The 27244-nt window shown below is 25.8% G+C and overlaps 2 protein-coding genes across 2 annotated transcripts in view; both read right to left on the bottom strand.

The window, feature by feature from the left end:
- Window positions 1-5137, bottom strand: part of LOC129965382 (protein SSUH2 homolog) — a 42844-nt gene extending 37707 nt beyond the window's left edge. Inside the window, exon 1 of the mRNA XM_056079216.1 lies at window positions 3904-5137. Within this exon, the coding sequence (XP_055935191.1) occupies window positions 3904-4039 (136 nt within the window). The 5' untranslated portion in view covers window positions 4040-5137. The remainder of the gene's footprint in view (window positions 1-3903) is intronic.
- Window positions 5138-9917: 4780 nt separating this feature from the next.
- On the bottom strand, window positions 9918-26769 carry LOC129966642 (pre-mRNA-splicing factor CWC25 homolog). The gene is made up of 9 exons (XM_056081142.1): window positions 26531-26769; window positions 24939-25111; window positions 22179-22324; window positions 20169-20268; window positions 18891-18960; window positions 16213-16386; window positions 13501-13895; window positions 11104-11256; window positions 9918-10097 (listed from the first exon to the last, which is right to left on the bottom strand). Exons 1-9 carry the CDS (start codon window positions 26546-26548, stop codon window positions 9980-9982), a joined length of 1347 nt encoding a protein of 448 aa, XP_055937117.1. The 5' UTR covers window positions 26549-26769; the 3' UTR covers window positions 9918-9979.
- Between the last annotated feature and the right edge of the window lie 475 nt (window positions 26770-27244).

The following is a 27244-nucleotide window of genomic DNA, read 5'->3' as shown; positions in this document are numbered from 1 at the left end:
CTTTTTGTATACTTTATAATTGCACTTTAACCAACGAATCGAAAATATTTCTCAAAGAATCTGTAAATATGTTGTAAATATTAGAATGCAATTTCAAAATCAAGTAATATATTCCTTGGATTTTACTTCACATATAACAGGTTTCAGAATAATCCTATTATAACGAATTTCTGATGGAATTACTTGATACTACTACTTATTTGTTATTTTCAACTACAACAATGCAACATAACCGACAGAACGGAAATTTTATATTTTATTGACCTTGAATTTGAATTCTTCTCTTTTATCACAAATATTCAACACAATGACTTTATTATAAAAATCTATTTTGATATCTAAGTAATTATCTTTAAATTGATTTTGGTTAACCTTATTTAAATTTAGTACCTTCGGGTAGCAGTGCCTATAAAATTATAATTATCATTGTTCAATCTCAATTATCAGCATTTTATAAAAATGAAGTATCGATATGTCCAAATCTGTTTATTAGATTTTCATAGTAAATGAGAAATATTAATTAAAACACTAGAAATTGCCATTCTTATTGAAATTCCCTTTACTTATTGATAAAAATAAATTCTGCTAAAAGACAATTTTTTACAATGCTAAATTTACAAAATTTGTTTCAAATCGTTTTTTATTAATATACAAATATTTGTTATGCTTAATTCGATTCCATTGACTTCTAATAATTTTCTTTTTTTTCTAAGAATCATATGTTTTCTGGTTATTAATTATATTATTATTAAGAATGCTCAGAATACCTTTGTTGCTTTTAAAAATTAAATTTTTCTCTTCTGCTAATCGTAAATGGAATTATATTCAGTAATTTAAAAAATAATTTCCATGTATTATTTGTACTTTACGTTCTTTTTCTAAAATTTAAAATAAATAAGAATAATTTAAAGAACACGTTCTCGCCTCAGTCCCTTTTACAAAACCAGATCTTATTATCTTATTTCGTTTTGAAACAGTTAATTAAACTATAAGTTGTATTAACTTAAAACTTATTCTTAAATTAAAATTTTTTGCAATAATATTTACATATTAATTAGTTACAGCCTTGTTCTGACGGTAACTACAAACTTTTCTTTTATATTTTAAAATCTTTTTTCATTAACTTATTAATTGTTAATAGTGATTAATAAATAATAAATTAACAAACTAATAATAAATAATATTAATAAATAATAAATTAACAAACTAATAATAAATAATATTAATAAATAATAAATTAACAAACTAATAATAAATAATATTAATAAATAATAAATTAATAAATTGTTCTCTCTCAAACTCTCCTGTCTTTATTTATCCCATTTTTAATTGAGTATTTTAATAATAAGTGCCAGTTTAATACCTTTCACGCCGTTTCAAGTTCTTTCACTTCGGATTTCTTTTTATAATCTTATTAGTATTAAATGTGTCCATCTTAATGGGCTGCTATCAAGTTAATAATATCTCAGATAGACTATCACAGATTAACTAATGAAAGGTGCAAAATATCTCATAAACATTGGCAGAATTTTAAAAAATTAAAAGAATTATTATTTACAAGCAATTCAGATAAAATATTCAGTAACCTTAAAAATTAACAATAAACCCAGAAATCCGTAATTAAAAAAATCCATGATAGAAATAAAATTAATTCATTAAAAGCAAATGGTTCGAAATAAATATAAAATAATATAAATTGCAGACCTCCACCTTTGACCTTTGTTACAATTTAGCATAAAATAATCTAAATAAAAGTGTTACTAAGATTTATTCACGCTTAGGTTTCTATGCATGCCGATAAATCAGTCACTTTAAACATTCAAAAAATCTCTCTGAAGCCAAAACGGAAGTTCGGATTTGCGCATCCGATATGACGTGGATAAAAGGAACGAATATTTTAAAACTCCATAAGGCGTTACGGAAAATCGATAAAATTTTCAATGTATTACAACATAAAGAGATAGATTTTGCATTAGAGACAGAATTTTAAAGTTATATGACAGTGTGCATACTATGATAACCAATTTCATAATTCGAGTAAATAAAATTCATGTTATTACATAGCAGCCTGTGATATGACCAATTTTGATTCTTAAAGTTTGTATTGTATTTTCCGTATTAAAATGATTTATGTAGAAATCAAATTTCAAACTATAATTAAATGCAAGATGATTCCGATTTTCATGTTGGGATTTATTTTACTCTTCTATTAATAATTATTTCAGAAATTATTTTACTTTTTTGCTAATATTCTCTGAATCTTGCTTATTTTCTTCCTTTCCAGACTCTTTTTCAAAGTTCAATCACCACAGAATATTATTACCATTATTGTTTTCAAAAATTAAATTTGTCGCCCTCCTTCCATCTGTTTGTGGCATAAATGGAAAAACATACTGAAGTTAATTGAAACATCGAGATGAAAAAAATGAAATTAATAATATTAGTTCAGTAATTTATCGCGAAAAACACTCTTAAAAATCCAAAAACTTGCTTGGAAAATATAAATATAATTCCCTGGACCTAGGAAAAAATGTTTTTTCATATTCAATAAAAATAAGGAATAGTTGAATGAAATGGAGTCGTTTTCAATGAATTTCTATAGTGTATATTTCAAATTAGAGTTAGGAACAGTCTAATAAATAAAAGAATAATAAAGTACAACACATCTAAATTAAGAAAAATTAATAATTAATGAATTAAAATATTAATATGTAAATAGCAAATTAGTATTTTCAATGCCTAGAGACTTTTAGTATTTTTTGAAATATTTTTTCATTGATCTATTAGCAAGTGCTGACAACATTTGCAATTTCACTTAGATTCGCAGAATCAATACTCTGACTTTCTGCTTAAAACGCTAAATTGAAAGAACAAATACTTATCACTCCAAATGGTTTCATAATGTTTTAGCATTTTAAAAAAAGTCATCAGAATCCTTATCAAGAGTAAGTTCTTATCATTATCAGCATTTAGAAAAGTTTAAAAAAAATATTTTATTTATATTTATGAAACATATCAGAATGAAACATAGAAGTATTAAATACGGAAATAAATATTAAATGGTAATACCTAAGACTGATTAATGATGTGAGGAATGAACTTGCTTAATTGTAATCAATTTTGTTACGCCATACGTTATATTCATTATTTTTAAAAATAAATCAGTTTCAAGTTGTCCTATATTTTTGAATTATAGAATGGCTGATAATATAATTTCGTAAAGATATGAATTTTTCAAAAATATTAAAAATTCGTCGCTTTTTCGGAAATATATTCATATCCTTATTTTAACCAAAAATTGCATCAACATTCGTAAAATTTATGTCACATGAAATACCTTTAAAATTTACTTCCTACTGGAGTTTAAGCATTATTCTGTCCACCATAATATCACCAATAAAGACACATAGACCATGGTTTTTAAAATTTTTTTATAAACAATTTGTTTTTATTATTACTTGTAAATCATATTTCACTTTGGCTTTTATTTTTATAAATTGCCATGTCATGCTTTACGACGATGTTATTTTATAGAAATTTTCATCATTAATAAAAAAAAGTTATTTTAAATTTTTTTAAAGATAGCTTTTCCTCACACTGCAGTTTAGCACAGCGTGGCTAAATTAATAAATTTGGTTTTTTATTGCTAATAAACTTAGTTTAATCAATCTGTACTTCTATATTACATTAACTTTTATTGATGAAAGTTAAGTTACAATCTGAAAATTCAAAAGATTAAAATGCTTAGTGACGTAAATTAAACTAATTTGCTTGGGAAAAATTATATATATATATATATATATATATATATATATATATATATATATATATATATATACTAATGCATTTGCATACAATAAACTCAAACATCATGAAATAAGATTACGATAAGATTTTAGTTACCTTTAGATCCAGATCGAATTCTATTAGAAGCTGCAATGCTGCATCGTCTTGCAGTTGCAGATAAAAATGCGCCACTGCTTCTACGCCTGCCTCCCCCTTTGAGACAAGGAGCACTTGCTCTTCTGTACCAACTCATCCTTCAGAATATGCTGCAATAAACAGTGTCTACAGCTAAAGTAGAATACGTATTTTACAAATAGATTTGTTAACAATAAAATGCAATGAATCACATCGATGGTGATGACAAGAGCTTCCTTCAAAAATTAATAAGCACTTTCTATATATTATAAGCCTTTAAAATTATTTAAAAAGCACTGTATTTAATGTTTTTAGCCTTGAATTAGGTGATCCTTCAAACAGGTTAATTAATTATCAGTTCCATCTTCAATAAAACATTCACTGTTCAAAGTACTTCTAATGAAGACTAAGGTATTAAAACAGAAGTGTAAGATTTTGTTCCATAAAATTAAATTGTTTGGTTTAATAGGAGCAATGATAAAAATCCAGAAACATTGGCTTTATTTTATCAGATCCAAGTATTCGAATAATTCACTTATTTAATCCGTCACTCTTTTACAAATTTATATTTGCCATCAAGGATAAGGTATCCTTGCCGATCTTTCACTCCAGTTTTGTTCTAATAGGCCAAAATATTCAAACTAAATTACTTGCAAAAATCATCACAATGATCACAACAAAAAAGTCGGCAACAGATCACCTGCAGATTACATCAATATAGACGCATTTAAGCACTTTCACTATTCTAAAAAGAAACAATATTTGATAAACGGTCCTAAGACGCTAAAGCACGGAATTCAAACAGTCGCTGCTTGTCAATCGGTCAGAGCTGGAAAGGCGAAAATCCATCTCAATGAAAGAAACTGCTGTCTGAGAATATTGAAGAAGTGTTGTAACTTTCGCTCCAAAAAGGCGCCGAAAAGTGGTAAGCTGGCACCGACTGACCTTAGAGCTGAAAATATCCCGAAATCACCACACGCCTTCAACTCCAGGATAATTTCGCAAATACTGAATGTTTTTACATCTGCTTATGTTTGAGAGTTCCCAAGTGCCCGTATTTCCTGTTACTTTCCCATCGGAGTGGTAAACGTTCCAAATTTGCCGCCATCATTCTTTTTTCTCTCTTCGCTCTCACCGTTTTCCAATTTTTGTTTCATTTCTTCCGCTTTTTTCTAACCATAATCTTTCCTCGTAATTCTTGCTTCTGCTTTCTTCACTCAGAGAGAATCGGAAAGCTGACTGACGTTTTGTTCTTTCCAAAAAAAAAAGTGGGGGTGCAAAGCAGTATTTTTAGATTTTGTTTAAATCTCTTATAGCCTTAAATAGAGCAAGCAGATGATAATGCTCCGCGATACATAAAAGAAAGCAAAATAGGTTGTATGAATGAAGGAATGCCTTGATTAATGCGGTTAATATCCGATGCATTAAATAATACATGTTAAAACCGCATATTCGAAGTTAAGATCCAAAGCACATCATTCAGTACAAAGGCATAAAAAGTTACATGATTTAAGTTGTATAGCGATCTATACAAACTGCACATATTTAACGATTCTATGCGCTGTTTTCCACATCCACATTTGAGCGAGCTCAGTGCTAGTGGATTGAGATAAAGTAAAATATGTGACAGGATTAAAGAAATCTTCATTGACGCATCCAATTCTATCTAATATTCTAACTAAGGAGCGTAATGATTAGTCCGTTTCATTAAAGTTAAAATTTAAAAGATTGAATTAAAAAAGAGGCTTGCGAGTACAAAAAAAAATTATGTAATTTACTTTTTCTTACTACATATATAAATTGCAAGTTAATGGATCAAGATAAAATATAATGCCTGTGTGATTGGATGAATATCTTGACTGACGCGACTGATATTCGATGTACGTAGCATATTCAACCGCATAACCAAAATTTAGAATTAATTGGCATAGTTATAAATATATTTTGCTAGTATAAAATATCAAACATATTTTTTTATTGCTGACTTTATGAAATCACAGACTTAAATATTAAGATATTTTACTAGACCGTAGTTGCCATTCGCGACCAGTTTGTTTGCCATGATTATTAAGCTAATTTAATTTTCATTCTTTCTTTGATCATAATCCTCAACCAAATATTTTTGAACTTTAAATTGAAATAAACATTTCTACAATGGTGTTTGAATACCCTTACACTTCTTTTGTTCGCATTATGAATCGACTTCTCTAATGGAATTAAGTCACATGAAATCAGTCGCATGAAAAACGTAATTATTTGTATCGTCTTGTATTTAACGCCTTGTCTTACAGCATACTATAATTTTCCTTTTTTATTCTAAATGCGAAATACTCAATTGTTTTCTAACATTAAATTTGCACAGCACAATTTGCATGCATTATGTGAATGTTTCCGATAGCATGTTAGCCTGATGAAAACATATTGAAAAAAAGGTGTAAAAATATCAAATGTAATCATTCAGTTTGACGGATGTTTCCTAAAACAACAGAGAGATTTCTTTCGTTGTAATCAAGAAAGTTTTAAAAGAACAGGCTTGCCTACATCCTTGTAGGCCTGCACTTCTTCTTTTTCTTAATCCTTTTTTAATAAACCTAATTCTTTCCATAACCCTAAATTTCAGATTTGATTTTATATCTTAAAAAATGTTGTTATTCTGATATCACTGGTTATATGGATACCGTTTACAAATGATTCTTTGGTGCTATATATATATATATATATATATATATATATATATATATATATATATATATATATATATATATATATATATATACAGGTGTCTCAAAAATATATATACGGCTTTTATTTCTGAAATATTGATCGTAGACATATACTGCAAATTATAAAGTTGCGTAAAAAAAGGTGCAAATTGCTATGAAATCAATTAAAGTTTTCAGGGGATTAAACTTTAAAAAATACAAAATTTAAATTTTTATAGGATTCCGTACAAAAAAAAAAATCCCAATAAATAAAATGTGCCGCATCCTCCAATAAGGTCATGTACCTTGCATGGGGCTGGATATTTCCAGAAGGACAGTGTGTTTTTAAATATATTGATTCAATATTTTTCATTTTAACTATTTTTGATTTCGACTTTTGGTTTTTTCCACTTTATCCACAGTTTCCGTACAAATTTTCTATGTTAGGAAGACCTATTAAAATTCATTCAATCATATTTTCCAAGATGTTACTAGGTTTATGAAAATATCATTAGTCACAAATCTAATTTCTATTAATAAAGATATTTATTCATATTAAAAGAGAGATTTTTCACAACTAAACTACAAACACCCCGAAAATTTTTACCAGTTTTTAAATTTATAATAAAAAAAATAATTAAAAAAAAATAGTTAAATTTAAATTTCTTCTCTCAGAAGAGAGGAAAGTGACAAAGAATTTTAATCTCACCCAGAAAAAAATAACACCAAAAATTCTTATTTATAAGAATTTATTTACCTCTTCTCTTAGAATAAAAACTTTCGAATAACCACTCATTTCTTTCATTTTTATTGTAATAATTATTATGTTATGGTAGCAGTATATTAACTTAAGGTATCCAACAAGGTTAAAAACAGGAATTTCCTCGAAAATTCGTACTTTTATTTTTTGCAGTCTTAAAAAATAAGTACATTTCTATTTCCAGTGATATCTTTAGTGGTCTCTATGTTAATTAGAACCAAAGTTATAGCAAATTATTGACATTTAATTAATGCTTAATTATATGCATTTAAAAATAAGCATTACTACATTACTTAAATTTTCTGAGGAACGAGTTTTTTCATAGTGCCACTGTATGAGCATTGTTCATATCTCAAAAAATAATAAAGTTAATCTTAATGACATTTATAATTAGTGCTCGCTATGATATGCAGAATGTTTTAAAAATTTATTTGATGGTGAATGCTTTATAAATAGACTTATGATAGTTTAATATAAATAATGGTAAAAAAATTCCAAAATATCATTGATAATTTCATATATTATACACAAAAATCTTTTTTTAAATATAATTCTTAAACAATAGTTAGATACACTCTAAGACACATTAAACATGTAATGATGCAAAGAAAAATGAAAAACTGTAATACATTTAGATCTGCATCACTTGGTTCAATGAAATATTGGTTGCATTTTATTCCAATTAAATCCCTTTCAACTCATTTTGTACATGATTCCCTGAAAAAAGTAATTTTAAGCATCAAATTAAGATAGGCATTATTACCTTCTAATAACAGCGTACTTGCTCTGTTTATTGTGTAAAAGAAACATCTTAATAGAGACATATTCCATAGCGTCACTGCATTGCTGAATAATGTATCTTCTAATTGTATATCCTTTTTCACTACTCTGCAACTTAACTTTCTAATTTCTCATATAATTTGGCGGGTAATAAATAGAATCTTTCTTTAGCTCTCATTGATAGAAGAAACCCATAAAATTAAATATCGAAGAAACCATAAAAATGATTTTAATCTCACAGGAACAATAAATTTATTGCTGAAAATTACATATACGTATGAAAAAAACAATAACTCAAAACCCAAAAAATAATTACACAAAAAATAAACGGTATTATTAAAAGGATAATATGGATGATGTAAAAATAATTTTTGTACAATTACAATTTTGGAAATTACAAATCAGATCAAAATATTGCTCCCAAAAATACTCCATCACCCATTGTCCAAAATATTCCATCTTCAATCGCTGTCTAAAGTCCTGACTTTTCTTAAGTATTAAATAGAGCATTATTAACAGAGTTGAATTCATTGGTTATACCACTTTTGTTTTGGTAAATAAAATAAATTTGAAGTTTTCCATTGGAGATCATTATGCTTTTTTATAACATATAAATATAAACGATACATAAATAAATTTAAAAATGGCACTTTATTGTAATGTATTTTTAAAACAGAAACTCAAAAAATACTTGTCAAATATATATATATATATATATATATATATATATATATATATATTTTATCGAGCTGGTATACATAAATGTTTATTAAAGAATTAACAAATTTTGTGAAGAATAATAAACCATAAATTATATTGCAATTAACAGATATACATAGGAAAATCACCATAAAAGATTTTGAATCATCCTTATCATGAAGTAATAATATTTTTAATTTATCTTTTAACTCCCTAATTGACTGAACTGACCTTTTCCATTTTTCACATTCAATATCTGTAATTCATGCTTGATAATAAACATATAAATATACATAATTTTTTAAAAAAAATATAGTTTTCATATTATTGTACATTTTCTAAAATAATTTATTTCTAAAGTAAATAGTTTCTTTTTTAAAAAAAGAGAACTGTTAAAGCCTTACAGTTATTAAATCAAAACAGTTTGGCATTTACATAAATAAACTTGATTTGTATTAATTAAATATTAAAATATAAATCTATTTAATTATGCTATGGGAAAACTATTAAATCTTACCTTTAATAAATGATTACAATTTCAAAGTTATCAATTAACCTTAGACAAGATCTGGTGATGTTGCAATATTATCATCATTCAGCTTTAGTTAGAATTAAAGAAACACTTTCATTATATATATAAATCTGTGCAATTTTAAAGTTCCAAGATAGGTTTTCTTTTTCCTACCTTTTCTTTTCGTTTTCTCTCTCTCTCTCTCTCTTTTTTAAGCTTTTTTTTTCTTGAAATTGTAACATCCATTAATGATTAACAACACAAATGTCTTTCAATATTTAAATATGATTTCCATCAATGTTTTTACTCTGAATTTATTGATTTTAATATAAATATGAAAATAAGATATATGATTACTGATAATCAGTGAAAACTGCTACAAGGTGTAAAGCAATTAAAGCAAGAAATATCAACTAAATAACAAAAATGGATAATTTGAGATTTATTTTTTAAATAAAAATTTTAATGTGAAACAAGTCTATTTAAACATCTAATAAATATGAAAGATTGTAAATATAAAATAAATATAGTTATAATTCCAGAATGTTCTTGCATAAAATTTATTTTGTACAAATAATTTACAAAATTGATTTCAAGAAAAAGTGGTCAGTCACGTCTGGCAAAATTCTTATCCATAGCTCTATCGCTTCTCTGAATGGTAAATATCTTTTGCTTGATACGGTTTTCAAGGCTCCCCTTGCCGGCAGTTTTGGAAAGCATAGGCCTGAAAGGAGAGAAAAGAAAAGAAACATTTCAAATTACAAAGGTAATTATAAAAATGTTTCCCATATTGTACATATATAAATAATTTCAAAGATTTGGTTTAACAACTTTAAAATCAATATAAAGTGGAGTTTCTACTTTTTTGAAAACTATTAAAAACATCAAAAGAAATTTGAGCTCTATATTTCAATGAACCTACATAATTAAAAAAAATAAAACCTTATGGAAATTATATTTGTCTCTGGATATGAGAATACAATATTTCAAAAATGCAAAAATCTTATCTTTACATAAAAGTCTAGATTTCAACTATAATTTATTCACACTATGGTAAAAATCTACATTTCTATACAAAGACCATTTATCCAATCCTGTGGATGTGAAAATTCACACATCCACAGAATTATGCATTATGATATTTATGACATTTAGGAACAGAATTTTGTCACCAGAGTTGCATTCAAATATCAATTTTGAATAAAATCCATCAACAAGATGACCACCACCTATTGGCCTGTCAAGTTGTGAAAAGATAATTCAAAATTATAATTAAGATAAATGAAATTCAGTGCGTGAAAATTACAACTTTGCTTACATGCAAAAAAAGATAATTCAAAATTATTATTAAGATAAATGAAATTCAATATATGAAAATTACAACTATAATCAATGAATCAGAAAAAATCTGGAAGGAATTTCTATTTTATTGAAATAAAAAAGCTTAATATAAAATGAAATAAATATTCAGATTCATTTGGAGAATATACTGAAAAAAAGCCTCATGCTGTTAAAAAAATTTTAATATGCATTTTTTTTCCCCATCATTTTTTACTCAAGTACAACTTACTTTGGGATTCATTTACGAACTCTGCTTATAAATAAACAAACAGACAAACAGAAAAATCTGAAAAATTCAAAAAAGAATTTATCAGATCTATTATTTATCAGTAACATAACCATTTTGGAGAGAATAAAAATTTACAGATATTTTTTCGAAAGTTACTCACTTGAGGAAGTCTGATGTGTCGATTCTGTTCATTTCTTCCTTCTCATCTTCCTCCTTATACCTTTGAGTGTTCCTTTTGCGCTGCTCTTCTCTCCACACTGCATTATCTTGCATTTCCTGCAGGAGACGTTCCCTTTCCTCATTGCTTAGTTTTCTGAAAGCAATTCATTATTATTACACATGTTTATTTAGTTTAAATAGTTTCATGTTACAGTGACTGAAATTCGGCATCAACTTTCAAACACTTCCTGATATGCTGAATTTTCAAATTTTGTGCCCTGCTGCACAAAACAAAGAAGACAAAGCAATTTTTCAGTATTTCCAGACCATAATTGCTAGTTAATGCATTAATATAAGTCATTTTTTTTATTCCATTTGAGTAATATCATCTGACAATAAATTTGAGAAAAAATTGATTTCACAATTCTATATTATGTAGAATAATGAATTATAGTCAAAAACTAAAAACAGAAAATAATTTAATTTTAATTTCAAGCGCATTAATAAAAAAAAATGTTTCAGAAAACTGTCTTTAATATATTTAAGAATCAATATCTTACTCTTAACTTTCTTATAAAATTCCAAAAAAGAGTGTCATAATTCATAATTAAAAATTTCTTCTTTTGTGTGATAATCAGCCTAATGTTTTTGAGTGGCTTCATTAAAAATACTCTATAAACATCCAATTATTAAATAAGCTGATGATAAATGGTTTAAAATTGCTTGTAGGTATAATTATTTTATAGTTCACTAATGACTACAATTTTTAATAATTTTTTGATATTCATATTTTCAAAAAAAAAAAAAATCATTCACTACAGAAAAAGTGCAAATTTTAAAACAGTTATTTATTACATGATTTTGCAATGTTACTCAGACCTTGGTTTTGCAATTTTTTTAAAAAAAATGCTGAATTCAGGTTACTTTGGGGGAAAAACATGAATCTTTGAGAATTTTTTATATTTTCTCAACTAATAAGTGAAAGTTCACTTTAATATAGGCAATACCTATCTTTTTCAATATACCATTAGAATCTAAATGTCTGTTAAAATTTCATATTAACTGGCATTAAAAAAGAGCAGAATCCAATTACAGGGAGCATTATGGAAAATAAAGAATTTTGATAAAATGCCATAGAAAAAATTATTCAATGAATTTTCTGTAAAATCTTGCCTAATGCAATTTTGTAGAATTCTTTGATCCCAAAACATCACTGTATTTTTGTTTAAAGAAAATAAATAATATTTTACTATTTGTACTGCATACAGATTATCCACTCTCAAAAATTCATTTATAAGAATATTATCCAAATAATTAAATGGACATTCAAAAATGGGACCTTGAAAAAATTAAAAGAAATTTATTTAGCTACATTTGTTAAGACTAGTTGTAAGACATAAGACTAGTAAGACATAATTGATTTTCATGTTTTTAGTTTGAATATTTCAGCCCCAACTTAAATATTTTCACTAATTTTGTAGGTGAACCTAAAAGTAAACAACATCAGTAATTTCAATTTCTGCTTAAGACTAACTGAATAACTTTTTGATTTCTTGATCTCAAAATTTTTCATCTAAGTAAATTATATTTAACAAATTATCTATCAAATATATCTAAGTAATAAAAATTGTTGCTTCACCATGTTCAACAAGATTCAAAGCTATTAAACTTGATAAAAATATTTCTTTAAAGATAATTTTTTAGCACATAATGCATCATTTAAATGCAAGCTTTTTAAAGAATTTATTTAATTTCTAATTTAATAAATTGAAATTGCCAAAATTTGTAGTAATATGATAATAAATATATTCATCATAAATATATATCATAATAAATACAATAATAATTAAATTAACAAGAAGATGACTCTTGGAATTCTAAACATACATGTTCAAAATTAAAATAAATATTACAATGATATATTTGTTCCGAATAGATTTAGAATTACAAAAAGGACTTGTCACCAAATTCATGAAATGTTTATTATCACAAAGATGGACAAAAATAAAAAATAAACTACTAAATTTTCTTAAAAACAAACAAACAAAAAAAAAAACCCTTCATTTTTTTAAAGATACAATTGAAACTGTCTGAGTTGTTACATCTGGCGAGTTTCACTATAAAAAATTTTTAATTTGATAATGATAATGATAAAGAAATCTTAAATCTAATAACAGAAAATTCAAGAATTCTGGATTTCAAATAGTAGAAAATTCAGAATTGTATAAAAATTCATAATATAATTGCCCCTGACTTTTATAAGTTACATTATTTTAATCAATAGGAATTCATTATTCTTATGAAATAAGCAGCTATGCATAACATAAAATAATAATGTTGATTTCAATAAAAATTTCAAAAAGTATACTCTATGCCAGTCATTCTATTGAAAGCTTACTTTTTTTTCTCTTCTTTTGCTTTCTGATCTTTGCTATGACTATGGCTTCTAGAATCAACTGAACCATTTTTGTAGGAATCTCTTTCTCTTAGATTGGATTCTTTAGATGCATGAAAATCAAATTGTCTAGAGGATTTCTTGTATGACTCTCTAGAAGAATGGTAAGGTTCTCTAGATGAATGATGATATGATTCTCTGGAAGAGTAATATTCAGACTCTCTGTAATCTGTGGGATGCCGAGATTTCTTTTCTTCATTTGATCTGTAGTTTTTATCTCTTTCACTGGATGGAACATAAGAACTCTTGTGTCTTCCCTCACTACCTGAAGGTTGTCTGACTTCATATTTTGGCTTTTTTCTTTCAGAAGAGAAATTGTTTTGGTCAGCTATTTTATGCTGCAAATTTCAAAAATAGTTTTAATAAAAAAAATCTTTAAGATATAATCAAATTTAAACTTTTTGCATTTTAATTTATAATTATTATAGTAGAAATTATGAAATTTTTCAATCAATTTTTTTTTTCCAAATAACTACCAAGTAATACTTTTTACATGGAATAAAACTGGTCTCTTATATGTTAATTGCATGCCAGGGATTAATTGCCAAAGATGCTATATTATTCTATTGATTACATTTACCATGTAGTTAAGTCTACAATTCATCAATAGCATAGTAATTAACATACAATTATCCAAAACTTAACTACGTGAATTAACTAATTGATAATTTTAGAACTATTAAACCACAGAGAAAATGTGAGTGCAAAATTTCCCTAGTCAGAAAGAAAATGAAAAATCAATAAGAAAATTTCATTTTTACAAACATTATGCTTTATAATGTTTATAAAACATTATAAAAGTGTTCAATAAAGATAATACATGAAGATACTAATTTTAAAAAATATTTATCTTAATTTTTAATCAAATGCTTTTTGTAATCTGAAATAATCTATCAACACTTATATGTACTTTTTTTTTCAATAATGAAAGAGGTCTGTTTGATGTCTGATGATTAATGTAAATTACTTTCAAGTATTATCAAATGGAATCTCAAAAATAATAATTTACTTGTTTTTCTATAGGCATAAGCACATATTATATTATATATATATATATATATATATATATATATATAGTCCTTTATTCAAATATCAGCATAGTTAAATTTGGAGGGAAATCACTCAAATAATTTATTCAGCTATTCAGGGAAGATCATTTACAAAAATTTATATTTTGTTTTCAATAAATCAATTCTGGTCTAAATTCTTCTTCTCTATTTCCTTCTATTTTAAAATATATTTTTTCCATTTTTCACAAAATCTGGTATTGTATTATCTACATGTTTATCAATTTCCTTTATAAAGAAAAATAATTACACTTTTATACCACTAAAAAGCTACACACATAATTATGAAACATGGAGTACAAGGGAAGAACACAAAAAAAAAATTTTAAAAAGTATATGAATCAAATCAGAAAGATACCTTAAAAAAGCAAAATATATCAATCAATAGACCCTTTTTAGCACTGAAATGTAAATCACAGACTTCTTAAAACCATTACAAAGATGTTATTAACTACTGAACTGTTAAGTACACAAATTAACCATTAGAAAACTGCAAATAGAACAAAGCAATCCTATTAAAAATTTCAGTCAAAATTGAAGTAAAATTATGAAATTATAATGATGTTTTAATTGACAATGCAATAATGTTCAATTATTTATTCTAACAAAAATGTTTGAATTGAAGAAAGAAGCACATTTCATTAAGCAGCATGTATACAAAATCTCACCATTGAAAAGAGAAGCAGATAGCAATAATTGATTACATGACAAAAAATAATGCAAATTTAAAAATATATAAAATTAATAATGTAAAATATGTATGATTAATTATGTATAATTGAATATTATATATACTTCTATATATTTTAATATTGTAAAAAAATTCAATGATTACAAATTTTTAAATTTTATATCACACATATATATAACATACTCTAGAATAATGATGTTAACACTAAATTCTGCAGAAATACATTAATTATTTTCAAATACAGGTTGCCCAATGATTACATTCATATTTTAAAAAAATAATTAAAAAAACAAACAAACAAGGATGTGAATGGGGTTGTAGCCAAAAAGCAACAAGCATTTTTTTTTTTTTTTTTTTTTTTTTGCAAATGTTTAGAATATTTATTGTGCCTACCATTTCAAGTAGTAATTTTTCAAATGCATACAGTAAATCACGGTAGTAATATATATATATCCATATTCTATGAGGAACTTGAGAATAGCTGTCATTCAATTCTATTACATTAGCCATAAAAGTGAATTTTGATACAAAGTAGCCTTGTATAGTATAGATTAACATTTGATAAATCATAAAACAATTTAAAGCTTTGGTTTGTTAGTTCATTGATATTGTCATGAATAAGAAAGACAATGAATTCAGCACTTAATGCTATTAAGTGCTTAATTCATTAGAAACAGATACATTATTTATTGAATGAAAAATGTTGACTTTATACTTTTAAAAATCATTAAAAAAAGAAAAAGAGATCTTTTAGTCATTCTTATAGAATACATTATTTTCCAGATAAACAGTCTTGAAACGCCATACATCTTTGTTCATACCATTATCTGAGTTGTCACTCAGTGTAGATAAAATGCTGAAATAATTTAGATATACAAGTTCAAAAATACTAAATACCTTTAAGTTATTCTTCATTTTCTTTGATAAAGAAATCTCCTCATCTGATTCAGATGAAGCATACTTTTGATGTTTCTTATGCTTCTTCTGTTCCTCTTCAGAGTCACTACCATGGTGCTTCTTTTTGCTCTTTTTGCTTTTTTTGCTCTTTTTATTACCAAGTGAGGCTTTCAGCTGAAAAGAGAGAGAAGAATTAAAATTAATAAATAGATGGGTGATATCTAACCATTTCATTTTCAGGAAAAATTATAGCATTATTTTGAAAATTCTGAAGTCTATCAATGTGTAAAAATCCAATATAAGCTTCAATAATTCAAAATAATTGATCCAATACACATACACATATTTTCAAAAAAAAAAAAAAAAAAATTCCAAAACAAGAAACAGAGCTATTGATACATACTAAAGATTATTCAAAATTTTCCCATTATTATCGTTAGTAAACATCTGAAAAGTAATTGGGTTTAGCTAGCCTTTTTAAGATGTCCAGAATAAGTTCTGAGCATTTGTTATTTTCTCTACTGGCAAATAAAAGATCAGTATGATCAATAAAATAATGTGATAAGATAATCCCTTCTTATTTAAAACTTTTTAGATTAGAACTAAACTGAAATGATATAGTGAGAATGATTCATGGACTACAGAGAAAAGCTATCATTAAAAAAGGGCCAAAATTCTTACAAATGAGGTACCTAAAAGAGAATTCTATTTCACAAACTTCAAATACACTTTTTAGCAAGTGAAAAATAATTTTTCAAGATTTCTATAGCATCTAAGAGATCAATATTCAAAGATGTCCCCTATTTAGTTATAATACCTCACACAATTAATCTTCATATGGTATCTTATGCAAAAAATAATGATTTGGGAAAAAAAAAAAAAAAAAAAAAAAGACATCTGGAAATTCCAAATTTAATGACAGATGAAAAAGAAAGAGAAAGAAAAAGGCAATGAATGATGTTTTGATGACAACATGTTAAAAGTATGTTTTTACTTTTTACATTAAACTTCTAAAATCTTGAAATAGTCAGCCTCTAATACCCAAGAAGTATCTTTCCAAATTTCATGTTCAATAGTTTACATCGTGCATTGCTCTGTCAATCACGATAAACCATTATATGTGAAGGGAGATTTAATTGGGGAAAAAAATTCTATAAGAGTTATAATAGATAGAAAGATGAAAAATGTTATAAAATAACAGAATCTAAGTACTAAAAAATAAAAGTTTTGAAAAGCTTCTTTTTTTATTTCTTTAAAAATTTTAAGTGTTAAAACTAGCATTTTTTTTTTTTTTCTTTTTTAGTAAAAACTAAAATTTGGCGAGACAAAATTCAACAGTTAAAATTCCTAAATAAAAAATCTTATGTACCGATATTAGTAATTTTTATTTCATATGAGAGATATTGCAAAATAGACTGAGCTACTGATTTCAACAGCTAAATCAAATTTGTTCAATTTTTGTCACTATTATTTTTTTATCCTTTACAAAAATCACTAATTATCTAGAAACTTATATCATTATTATGCAAATCATAATTTAAATTTTTTATTTTGTTTTGGGAATTTATATATTTTATCATTCTGAATGGTTAGCTATACTTCAAGAAGAAGTAGTTGTACACCAGCAATGGTTTGGTAAAGCAAAATTTCTTTATCTTAGATATTTCAGTAGCAAAATTAACTGGCAATAAAAAACAGAAAAATCACAGATTGAGGATACTATTCACTTAACAATATTTCTCAATTGGAGAAAGAAGAAGATATATGACCATTGATGATGCATTTAGGGGTCATAAACATTCATAAGAAAAAAGAATTTTTTTTTTTTTTTTTTTGAAAGTTGATACTATAGTTGTGTGACGCAAATTGTTGATGTTTCTCTCCAAAAAGAAATATTGAAATAATATTTTAAAGACTTTTTTTTTAAATGAAAAGCAGGGGGGGGGGGCAACCGATGATGACATACCTAAATATCAAGAGCTTTCATAATATTTTAAAATTGTTTCAAAGGTTGTAGTTGAAAGGTTTTAGTTTTGTCTTCTCTCTCTCTTAATGATTGAAAATGACATAGAACAATCAAACTTTTATGATTTATCTAGAGGGTCATTTACTTTCACATGAAATTCAAAACTGATTAATTATAGTTTTAGAAGTTTGAAGTTTCTCCCCCCAAAGAGAATGTAGAATGAAGTAGTAGTTTTGAACTTCTCTTAAAAATAAAGACAGATAGACATTGCTACCTAAAGATGAAGAGTTTTCATATGAAACAAAAATTAGTAAAATCAAACCAGCTGTTGTGGCTGGATGACAATAACTGTATTACTTCCTAAACTTTACTTATTATTCCAAATATATAAATATTAAATAACTCCATCAAAAATGAATAAAAATTGTAGTTCAGTGCACTAGACTATGTACCAATAACATGTATTAAACTAATGAAGATTATTTTAAATATTGCAAATATTTAAATGAGACACAAGAAAATATTCATTATACAGTAATAACCATTGTACATAAAATTACTTTCATATATTAATAACTTTTAAAAAAAAATCATCAGTCAGTTTTTTACAGAACCATCTGGACAGAAATACATAAATTGTGTTTTCATATTAAATCAAGCACAAATTTTTTATATTCTAAAATAAATATGTAGTGGCATGCATAATACATACTAATTGCTGCAGCTGCTTCATTTTTACAGGATTTGTCAGAAGATTTTTTCTCTCTTCTTTTTCCTTCTTCCTAATTAAATGATTAAAAATATAATTACTAAAAAATATATTTACAATAAACCATTACTTAATTTAAATTATTATGTCAATTCATTTTTCGGATAAATACAAACTAATCTTTATGAGATCAAAATGGTAACTTCATAATTTAAAAACATATTGGAAATGAAATAAGAAAAAACAATCTCTAGGCTCCAATGCCTAATAAAACCACATATTTGTTTGCTAAATATTTTGATCAGGAGCAGTTCTGAAAAAATTGTCAGAAAAAAAACAGCAAGTTTTTACATTAAATGAAATATACATACATTTTCTGGAAATGACATTTGTTCACATTTTTATATAAAATCCTAAAATTATAGAAAATATCAAAAAGTCCAAACTTCATTCAGCAGGTTTTTTTTTTTGTAAAATTGTGGGGGTTTTTTTGGAGAAAATATTTAGGTATGAATCATATACTGATTACATATGAATATTTTTCATTTGTAATCAGTATATGAATTGGTCATTTAAATTATAAAAATCATGAATGCACTTTTTACTTATGTATTTATATTTAATATTTTTTTAATTGAAACAACCTGCTATATTACAGATTCATTTTACAGTTTATCTGTCATTACTTATTTTTTTTTAACCTACACTCAGTTTTACCATGGTAAAAATCGGGTCCGAGATGGCACTCTATGACACTGTCAGTATGAGAGCAAATAGCAAAAGGTTCTAATGGTTATTAAAAAAATATTTGTGTGCAAAATTATTATTTTTTTTCCAGGAAAGTTACCTATACAGATAAGTTAAAAAAGCAAAAATATTGGATATAGGTACATAAGTAAAAAAAATTAAGTAAAAAGCACAACTTCAACTAAGGGCCCACAACACATGCATTACTTATGTTGTTCGGACCACTATACTGCACTGCCCACATTTCGAAGCTGAATATACTTTTAATAGTTAGTCATAAAAAATATTTTCTTTTTTGTAAAGTTGCATTTTTTCAGGAATGACGCCTATATAGATAAACTAAAAAGCAAAACCTAATCTAAGAATAAAATTTGATCCAAATCGTCAGAGCCATTTCCGAGATACGTGAAATAAATAAATTTATATATATACAAGAATTACTGGTTTAAAGTTATAAGATAATGATTCTTTTAAAGCATTTTCCTTGCATATGAGTTGATATTAAATTATATGCAGGAGTTTCAAACTACTCACATGATGTTAAACAAAGGGTCTTCTCTAATTTTATTTGCCAAATCAACAGTAGCAGTCCCAGTGAGATTTTGACAACTAAACGTGGTTCTATCTTCTGCACCTGTAAATAAATTAATGAATACAGCAGCTGAATACAATACTAATAAAAGACCTGGGTTCTTTTTTTCATCAAAAATGATTTTAAAACTAGAACTTAGTTATTCATTTTAATAGCTATCTGAATACAATTTTTTTAAAACATATTATCTGGAATACTTTTTTTACTGCATCAGAGTGGCCCTTATTTCTGTTTTGAATTTCTTTGACATTTCCAGGTTTTTTAAGAAATTTTCCTGACTTTCTTTAGATGCATCTAATATCCTCAGAATGAAGTTGCTTTATTTTCTTTTCCTTAACTATTGAACAATATGTACCCAACTTTATTTTAAAAATTGTTTTACTCTCTTAACTAAAATCAAAGTAAAACAAAAATTTTATGCTCAGAAAAAAAAATTCATTTATTGTATTTCAGATAAACTTTAATTTTGTAAAACCCTTCCCTCTTTTGGAAATATATAAATAGAAAATACCCATCTAGACCAACTTTTAGCTAGCCAGTGATATCTCAGAGCTGTTTGTCAAATTTACTCAAAAAATTGCAGCTCAAATACATAGGCATCTTGGCAGAGTGGTTAAGTATGAAATGAAATGATTCCTCCCAGTAGGTTCTCCCCAATTCATACCACTTACCAGCAAGCAAATCAGAGCTGAACAATAATCTTACTAACAGAAAAATAAATTCGTTTACAAATATAAAATCTGTATCAAAATAAGAAAAATTCTTCAATGATATAATTTAGATATGGTGGTTAATCACTCCTTTCCACCCTCATATGATGTTAAACAAAGGATTAATTAATTTAATCAATTTTACTGTACCCAAAAAACTTGGGCTAATGCTGAACCTACTCTCAATTGTAGCTGAATTTAAATACAATGAATTAACGAATTATAATACCATCAAGTTGTCATTGCAATACCAAAAGCAATGCAAAAAAATTTGACAAAAAAATAATTTTTTGATAAGTATATAGAATATAAAAGTAAGGCAAATAATAAACTTATTAATCAATAAAAAACAGTTAACACAATTTGAATCAGAATCCATTATAAGCTAGATAAACGAGAGTTGTTCTTCAGAAGTGATGGAACTTGGAAATATAGCATTGAAATACATACTCAAAATTTCAGACCCCCAAATGTAAATATAAATCTTCCTCACCCTGATACATGGGCAGAATCATGGATGGTCTCTGTTTAAGACAATCATTAAATGTTCGATTTGTATTAGTTGCCAATGATGTTTATCGATCTCCGGAATTAATTGGCAATTTCCGATTTTCCTGGTCAGCTGGCCAACTTATACATCTGACAAACATTATTCTTGGGAATTTTATTATCCATTTATATTATACATATATATAAATATTTCAAACAGTTCCCTGTGTATAAAATTACAGCGAAACATGATGTTTTGTAGATGCAATATTCAATTATCTCTATCAAAATGTATAATTCAATCAAAAGCAATTTAATAAATAGAGTAATTTAAGAATTGAATATTTCTTATAAAAAATTATAAGTGATTCATAACTATTAGTACATTAACAAAAATGCATAGCAGTAATAATAATATAAGATATGCTATATAATAATATAGTTGGCAATTATTTAATATACTACAAAAATTTATAGCATATATTTTTATATATGTTAAAAAATTTATGTTAATATATTTTTATATATGTTAGCAGGAATATATATTACTCTTTATATATATTTAACACATAAGAAATAATATCTAGATTATGCATACTTTAAGCTATTAACATATAAAGCTAAAGTAACAATGCCAAAATAGATACACATACAAAAGCAAATATTTTTAAATATTCACTAAAAATTCAAATTTGATGAATTACAGCAAATGGAATACAAGCCAACTTCAAATTACAAAATAGAATATGGTACCTTCATCTTTATGTGACTCTCCTCCATTTTCTATCATTTGAAGAGTTTCAAAAGTTTTGTCAATTTTACGCCCCATTAAATATTCTTCACGATTGACCATCGCAGCAGGACCTTGGTACATCCAATCTAATTTCTCTTCCTTTTTTCTAAATATACACATAATATGAAAAATTCATTTAAAAAGCTATTAGGATTAAAACAAACATATAAAAATCATTGATCATCACAACTTTAAAAAAAAATCATATATGCAGATGAAAATTCATATTTCTATCAATGAATCTAAACAGAACTTTAAATCTGTAACTATAGTGAATAATATTTGCAACACAATTAAGCTTTAAAAAAGCAACTGAATAATTAACAATGGTTTCTTAATAATCAACCATCATTTTCATATTAAATTAATATGTAAATATAAATATAAATATTAAGATACATAAGAATTCAGAAAGATTACACAAAGTTGTTAAAATTCACAATCAGAATTACAGATTAATTTATATATATATATTTCTGGCTGATACCAATATAAATATTATTTTTAAATGATGAACTGAGCAAATTAGTAAAATTAATATCTATCCTTAAGAATTAAGAGATCCAACAAAAAACATTAATATTTTCAAAAAGAATGTAATTTAAATCATTATTCTGTGATAAAATAAGATGTAACAATTCAGTTTGAAAACTGAAATGACTACTATTAATGAATGTTGCTTGATTCCTTTTCTTATTATATTGAATTTGTTTCCTGCTCCTATTGTCTGCAAAGCCATATGATGCTTTTTAATGTTTAAAAAAAGTTGTTTATTGGTCACTTCAGATACTACAAGTATAGTATGAAAAATTTTCAATCCAGGACAGCAACTAAATGACTTTTACCTTATTTATTTATTTGAAATTACAACATACATATTTTTCATAGCCTTTTAATTTGTTTGTAAGAAATTTTCAGTTTGAAATTAATTTTAAAACTGCACAAAAAATATTATCGTAATTTAAAATTTAGCCTGATAAAAGCTACCCTTTATTTCTATCCAGTACATATATCAGAAAAGTCATAGTTTTCATCATTTATATAAAAAGAGAACTTTTTTTTTTTGTTTAAATAGAAGCATTTTTAAGTGATTTTTTTTTTTTTTTTTTTTTTTTTTTTGTAAAGTGATGTTAAGATTCTAGCAGTAAGAAAAATAACTATTATTTTAAATGATAAAAATAATAACAATATCAACTACAAAATAGAAAAACAACAATAGACAGATTTTTCAATGCTCTACAAAATATTTTTTTAAAAAACTGAGCCAAAAATGCGAGATTGAGTTTGTATGCAATATTTTATAACATTAAACCTTCCAATAGCATGGTATTCTCCAGAATAATATATAGCAGAAATTGCAATAGCTTTATATAATACAGCAATCTCAGAATACTGTTTCCATAGAGCATGTTTTAAAAATAGAAATACTATTACAGTAACAAGAAATTGCTATCTGACATAACCAACAATTCTGCATTCTAACATTCATCACACAACATGGTTTTGATATGCACTAAACGAATTACACATGTTGCAAGACGGCTGAGTGCAGATATTAAAAAAAATATACATTTGCAATCTTTACATTTCAGATCTCCAAAGAAATCTATAGTAAAATATTGATAATCTAATAAACAATTATAATAGAGAACATTGTCAGTGGATTAATTACTAGCTGCCTTTTCGCGATCAGTTTGTTTGCACAGATCATTGATACTTTAGGTTGGCTATTAAATGATTTATGGAATGCATTTTTAAAAATATTTTATCCTTTTATTTCATACAATTGAAAAATATGAATTCAATCGAATCAGTTTACTGCAAATTAAAAAAGTACATAATGTGAAATAAAAATGGCAGAGAAAATCCTACAATGCAATTAATACTGGCAAAAAAACGCAATTGAATATTTTGACGGAAAAGTTTGAATTCTGTCATAGTTATTTAAAAATGTAGCTATACACAGTTTATCAAATTGAATTAAAAATATTAAAATTAAAGGGAAAATTCCACATAAATAAAACTGATATCATTAAAAAGGTTTTTCTTTTCTTTTAATCTTAAGATAATTTAAAGACTATTTTTGTAAGATAATTATTTCAGAAGATAACAAATATTAATTTTTCAGGCAGGCCATCTGAAGATGGTGAAGTCTATTTTTACACTCAATTAAGTTTTCAGTTTTGAATCCTATTTCTTGATTTCTTTTATATCATTTTTTTCTGAATAAAGTACTTTTTGGTGATACGGTGAATCATCTCCAAAACATTTCTAACAATATTTTACAATTATGTTAATTAGCTACACAAAGTGCTGGATTGAATGCAGCTGTAAAATTGTTTAGTGAAGTAGTTTGAAATTCATATGATGGTTTATATTTACTGTTGTCATCTGAAAATAAATAATAACAGCAATTTCTGTGCTAAATATATTAGTATTTCATAAAAATATAGACTAGTCAGTCTTTCTTCCCATATGAAACTATTAAAATGTTTGCCACTATTACATTACAAAATCTAAAGCACTCAAAATTGAATGCTGGGCTTTACATTAGATCAATAAAAAATAGCAAAGAAATTGCAGTGCTACGCATATTTTTTTGCCAGAGGCTTCACTAATAGAATTATATTAAAATTTCACACTCCTGAAAACTACATTCATAAGTTTTAGTTAAACTATGGGATTACAAATAACAAAAAAAGTAAGAATTTGTCCCCCACTTAATCACTCCTTGATCTTCTGCAAATTGTTGAATTTCTTCCCTGGCCCTTTCTTCAGCCAGCTCTTTCTGCAGCTGTTCAATTTTCTGCTTCTCTGCTTCATGCTTCTGCTCTGCTTTCCACACACGCTCTATATTTCTCAAGGTAGAAGGATGCCAAGACTTTTTTAAATTCTGTAAGAAATTAAACAATATATGTAACACAATATTCAGTATGCGAGATGATTTTATAACATAAAAACTAAAGACAAATTAAACTGAAATTCATATTATTACATTAAAAAAAAACCTCCTTTTGCATTATGCAAATGTATGCATTTACATAATTTAATGCTTTAAATGCTTCAAGTTTTAGCATATCAAATTTTAACATTTTCATACAAACTTTAATTTTCTATCATGTTTAAAAGTTGAAATTTTTTTATTTGATATTAATAAAGAAAAATATTTCATATTAATTATTTTTTTTAAATATGTAACAATTATTTTTGTCCACTTATTCTTTATACTTAATTAAACTCATTTTAAAATTTTTTAATTCAATTTTAATAAAAAATTTTAAATTGCACATCAATTATGAATGCATAAGAAATAAAAAAGTAATTTCATTGTATACTTAATATCAAATGATGAAAAATAGCTGGTTTGAGTTCAATTAATTGTATTAACTATTTTGTAATCCTTGGAAATTATAAAAGAGCTAATGCCAAAAATGAAAAGTGATATATTGAATAAAGAATTGATGCATTTAAAAAATAATTTAATTAGAATTATAATTCAAATTTTATTATTTATTAAATTTAATTTTCAACAAAGAGAAAAGGGGGCTTTTTTTCCTTAGACTTAAAAAACACAAGATATATTGGAGACATCGTCATCGTTAAGGTAAGACCACCAAGTCCAAAATCTTCAATTCTAAGATGTATAACATTTCCAATTAATTATCTACTTTCTGGCATAATTCATTAACTCCTTTGACTTATCGTTGCTCAATTCACATTTGTATATAATCAATAATACAAAACATTCATTATACAAATAAAGAAAAATTCATATTATAGTTGTGATAAATAATAGCATATGAATTGATATGCTATTATTGATATGATATGATAAGAAATAAGCATAAAGGAAAAGTTAAAAGGAAATATTAGTTCACCTTATTTTCTTGTCATTTATAGAGTTTGCAAATGAGGGGCTCAAAACAATTTAGCACCAGTGGCCTCATATTGTCAAAATCTGCCTCTGAAGATGCATTCAAAGTTTAAAAGCAGCTGATTTTTCAATAGTTATTTTCATTAAATACTAACAATAATTCAGCATTTTAGTTGAACAAACTCCATAAATGACAAGAAATTCCTTTAAAATGTAATTTGTGTGATGAAAGAGCAATTGACAATTCAAATCTTAGGCAAGAAATGCACATATAGTGTGACAATACGTCTAGATGCTAACTTAAAAATGATTTTTACAATTCATAATATGAATAGTATTAATTAAATCAAACACAAGCAAATTCTACGAAAATGCAAAAAAAAATTTCAAAATTTAAAAGAAATAGTGATATAAAACTGGAAAATGCATTCAACTTACCAAATCTCCACCTCCCATATTGTTCGTTCAAAAATTTTAAGAATATACAGCTTCTAACTGAAAATATTGCAAAGTATTTTACTATCTCGATTCAGATTTCACGAAAATGAATGGATTCAATTAGCAGTTCCTTCTGTTTATTTTTTGAAGAGAATAGCTATCGACAGTGAAAATGCGTCATCCTCTCCTGTTGTGATGTCACAGCTAATAACATCTTTCCTTCCTGTGATTCCATTTTTTTATAACTCCATCTCTCGCCGATGAATCTCTCGCCGATGCTCGTTAACCGAACTCGGCTTCTTCCGTTAGTAGTTGAAAGGGAGAAAGGAACTAGCTCAAAAGGAGGTGGTGATGAAAATGGGGATTGCATTATGATTGCTTGCAGTTTTTGACGCCAAAAAGGGAAAATGTACACACAAAAAATGAAGCGCATTTTTGTAAAGCAGGCTATGAAAGACTGTCGTACACAGGAGTAATGATTAAATTAACTCCTATTGCAAATTAAATCTGAAAAGTGTAATGTTCAACACATATTAAAATGAGAGTGTAACGTTATGGAATAAATATAAAATGCGATATTTCCTACAAAAAAAAATGAATGCGAAAAACGTTTTCGGTAACGTTTTAAAATAGCTATATTATTAATTACTTAAGTTTTATTTCAGGCTCACATAGTTAAATATATAAAATATATGCATTCTAGGCAGGGCTGAA

The sequence above is a fragment of the Argiope bruennichi genome, chromosome 4, assembly GCF_947563725.1.
Source record: "Argiope bruennichi chromosome 4, qqArgBrue1.1, whole genome shotgun sequence".
Taxonomy (NCBI): Eukaryota; Metazoa; Arthropoda; class Arachnida; order Araneae; family Araneidae; genus Argiope; species Argiope bruennichi.
The sequence above is the reverse complement of the archived record's forward strand: the minus strand, read 5'-3'. Positions and strand labels throughout refer to the sequence as shown.